The sequence below is a fragment of the Humulus lupulus genome, chromosome X (assembly GCF_963169125.1).
Source record: "Humulus lupulus chromosome X, drHumLupu1.1, whole genome shotgun sequence".
NCBI classification, from domain to species: domain Eukaryota; kingdom Viridiplantae; phylum Streptophyta; class Magnoliopsida; order Rosales; family Cannabaceae; genus Humulus; species Humulus lupulus.
In genome coordinates, this window is record NC_084802.1 from 130,220,526 (window position 1) to 130,224,471 (window position 3,946).

General features: G+C 31.0%; 1 protein-coding gene across 1 annotated transcript; it reads right to left on the reverse strand.

Moving 5' to 3' along the window:
- Nucleotides 1-2,927: 2,927 nt before the first annotated feature.
- Nucleotides 2,928-3,299, reverse strand: LOC133806264 (protein FAR1-RELATED SEQUENCE 4-like). The gene has a single exon (XM_062244386.1). It carries the CDS (start codon nucleotides 3,297-3,299, stop codon nucleotides 2,928-2,930), a length of 372 nt encoding a protein of 123 aa, XP_062100370.1.
- Between the last annotated feature and the right edge of the window lie 647 nt (nucleotides 3,300-3,946).

The window sequence follows — 3,946 nt, forward strand, 5'->3', positions numbered from 1 at the left end:
CATATATCCAAATAATCATATAAGCATGCTTATCACATAATCATACTTTTAATCATGTAAATCATACATAATCCAGTTATGACCTCCCGACACACTAATCAAGACCCTTAAGCCTTATTATAATTTTGGGTCGTTAAAATTTTCATTTGAAAACCAATTTTAAAAGAATTTTTCATGCATCGATTTTTGTACCAACTCGTAATAAAACTGGTTGTACAAGATAAACACATAAAAAATGAAAATGAACTACAATAATTTTTTTTTTTGTCTTACACGAGGTGTCAAAAACCTCAAATTAAGGTGAGGGATTGAATAAATCCCCATTAAATATATATATATATATATATATATATATAGTATATTATATACGAGAGATGGTTAAATATAACTAGAATATTCCATATGGAAAAATTCCATAGTATATTTTGTCTTTTGTTGTTTGATTGTTTCTCTTGGTAATTGAAGCTATTTTTGTAATTTGTAATAAAACAGTAGTAATTTCTTTATAAAAAAAATATATATTATAGTATGTAATTTAAAAAAATATACTATTATATGAAACTGGGTGAAAGTGAAATTTTCTTATTTTGCTAATATGTATTTTTTATTCAAATATATTTTTTATTATTGTTGTATATAATATGTAAGTTCTTTTTTATTTTATTAAAATGGAATCTTATTTTGTTTTAGATTTAATGATGTTTAAAAAATATATTATCATTTTTAAATATAAATAATTTGATTTAAATTTATGTGATAAATATTTTAATTTTTATAAATAATTAATATGTACATAAATAAAAACTAAACTTTTATTTTACAGGTTTCGTGCTTGGTACGAAACAATAAAACTAGTATATATATACATATATAGGCGATAGATGCAGTCGCGCATTCACCACTTTTCTAAACCGGTCCCGCAACCTATATTAATAAAATAATATGATAAAGCAATATATATATATATATGTGTGATCTATTAAACTAATGATTTATTTTTCTAACAGTGGGTACAAATTGTCAACTAAAATTGTAATGTGAATATTCAAAAGCAAATGTACTACTTTACTAGGTAAATATGGACATTCAGCAAGTAATTTACTTATATTTACACGCAAGAATATAAGGAAATTAAGTAATTAGTTATATCCAGAGTAAACGTGATTATTACTCGATTAATATTGTTTATAGTAGAGTTTCACATGAATGACTTGTTATTTTACATTGTAAATATTGTACCACTTTAATATTATGACTTATTATTTTACATTGTAAATTTGTACCAGTTTAATATTTGTTAATAGGTGGGAAATTTAGTCAAATCATGTCATATGCATAGATGATATTATAATTAATTAATTTGTGGCATCCTTAATTTGATTGTTGTAAACAATTAAATCAAATTATCTCTCTATTACAAATATTGAAGAAGGGTGGCATGTATTTGTTGAGAAAAAGGTTTCAAAAAACTTAATAATGGTTTGTGAAAATAACAGTCAAGAGCATATAAACTAATTCCAGCGACTTCCAAATACAAAAGCAACTAAAGTGGTCATAGATGGTTGCATGTAGCTGTTGAGAAAAAAGTTTCAAAATACTGAATAATGGTCCATGAAAATAACAATCAAGAGCATATAAAATAAATCTAGAAACTTAGAATAGGAAAATGAACTAAAGTGGTGACAAATAGTTGATGCAAGGCATACTAACTAGATTGGTAGGAGTCTTGTGTCGATAGAGTTGGAAAGTTTGTGTCATTCCTTGTGTAAGATGATGTTCAAGTCCGAGCTGTGGAGACCATTTTTGACCTCAAGTGACACATTCGCCTATTATGGTCCCGACCTCCATAGAGTGCACATTGCCGACCGTCTTGTATGCCATCATTTGGTCTTATTTTAGAATTGTTTGGGGTACCCATGCCTTTTGTCCTAACCCTAATAGGATCTTGTACAATATTTGGATTATCATGATGTGTTCTAGTTGTTTTTTCGGTACCCATTTCAGTACTTTGTCCCTGCTCGTAAGCCTCTTTAAATATGGTCATAAATTTTTTGAGCTCATTCTTTGCCATTTGAAATGTGGTGTCATTGTGTGATGCATAAAAACTCAATGACTGTGCTAAAGAATTGAGTGCCCCAAACTTGCGGTAAAATATAAAACTCTCTATTACAACACGAAAATAAAAAGGTAAAATTTACTTAACATTTAGTTCATAAATAAAGAAAAGAGATTTAGTTTTTACCTTGAAGTTTAAATCATCTTTTTACGAGGTCAGTTGAGGGTTCAGGTGGTGATACATTGGAAGAACTCTTAACATCCTTCCACGAATGAGTTAAATTTAGGGACTCTGGTATAACTCGTATGTCAAGACTTTTCATTGCACACCATATATGCCTACAAGGAATACCATCAGACTCAAATAACAAACACGGACACTTGAACTAATTGGTCAGTCTGGTGTAATGAACTTTGTGCCTTGATTCACCACACTTAAATCTCACGAAAGAGAACATACAATATTCCTCATGATTCTCCTTATCAAAAATTGAATATGTTGCCTCCTGTACAAGCTCTTGTTCTACTTTGCAATAAATATTTCGTGTGAATATTTAAGAGGCCTATTTCTAATATGATATCAAGTAATTATTCTTACCGTCTGGAATATGAGTAAGGGTGTGTACGCTTTTGTAGTCATTTAAGGCTTTGTTGTTGCGCATTGTGTTGATGGCTAGGTCAATTTGTACGACAAAATCTCGCAATGAATAATTAGCTTTTAGAAATCTCTTTAGTTGATTGTTCTTTGATTCACATCTTTGAGTTGTTCGCATGCCTCCATAGAACAACCCTCTCAAGAACGTCTCTGGCCATTGTTCTTGTGTGTTGTATTTAGTACGACACCATGAATTCTCTTGAACGCCAAACCTTGCTTACAAATCAGCCCATTTTTCTTCAAATCCTTCCTCTGTGTAGTAGGTGTATATTAAGTCATAGAAGCCTTGGTTGAACTCTGGAATCTTAATGTTCTTCGTTGCATTGTTTCCCAAATGCCATGCACAAAGTTGATGGGTACAATCACTTAAAAGTTGGTTGACAGCAAATCCAATTCTTTCATCATTGTCAATGAGCACTACTTTCGGCTTTTTGTTGCCCATGCAGTCAAGGAAAACCCTCAAGAACAAACAATAGGTGTCCTCTGTCTCATCCACTATCATTGCGCACCCAAACACACAAGTCTCAAAGTGTTGATTGACGCCAACAATGATTGTCAATGGCTTATTATACTTGTTTGTCCTGTACATTAAGTCGAATGCAATGACCTCACCAACTAGTAGGTGGTCCCTTCTACTCACTCCATCAGCCCATAAAATATTTGCCAAACGATTTTTCTTATCCAACTTGTACTCGACTTATATATCAGGATCCTTTGTTGATAGGTCATCTAAGAAAGCCAACGCACCCTTTGATTTACTTGGTAGGTCATCTAGTTTTCTTAAAGTGGAAACTTTGTTGTACACATCTGTTAGTTGAAAAGGAAGATTATTGTACCCACCTAATTTTGGGGTTTTAAGCCTCTATATTCTATTCTCTTCTTCTCTCTATATCTATCTCATGTGTTGAGAATTGCCCACTCAGTCTAGGTGATTCTAAGGATACTGTGAAGAAATTTAAAGATCGATTAAGTTTCTTGGTTATACCCTGTGACAGAAAGGATATAAGGGTTAGGGAAACTGAATGAATGACCTATTCATTCCACTGCATATAATGTAAGTGTTCCTATCATTATCTCTGTTTAAATTCAATTATAGAAACATGTTCAAGGTTTTCTTATATTAATTTGTTTAATATATGATTTAAATGAAAATAAATAAGATCATGTAAAAGTATTTTCCAACAACCGGCCTCAGAGCCATCAGTAATTTTTATTTTCATGCATGAACATGGTAAA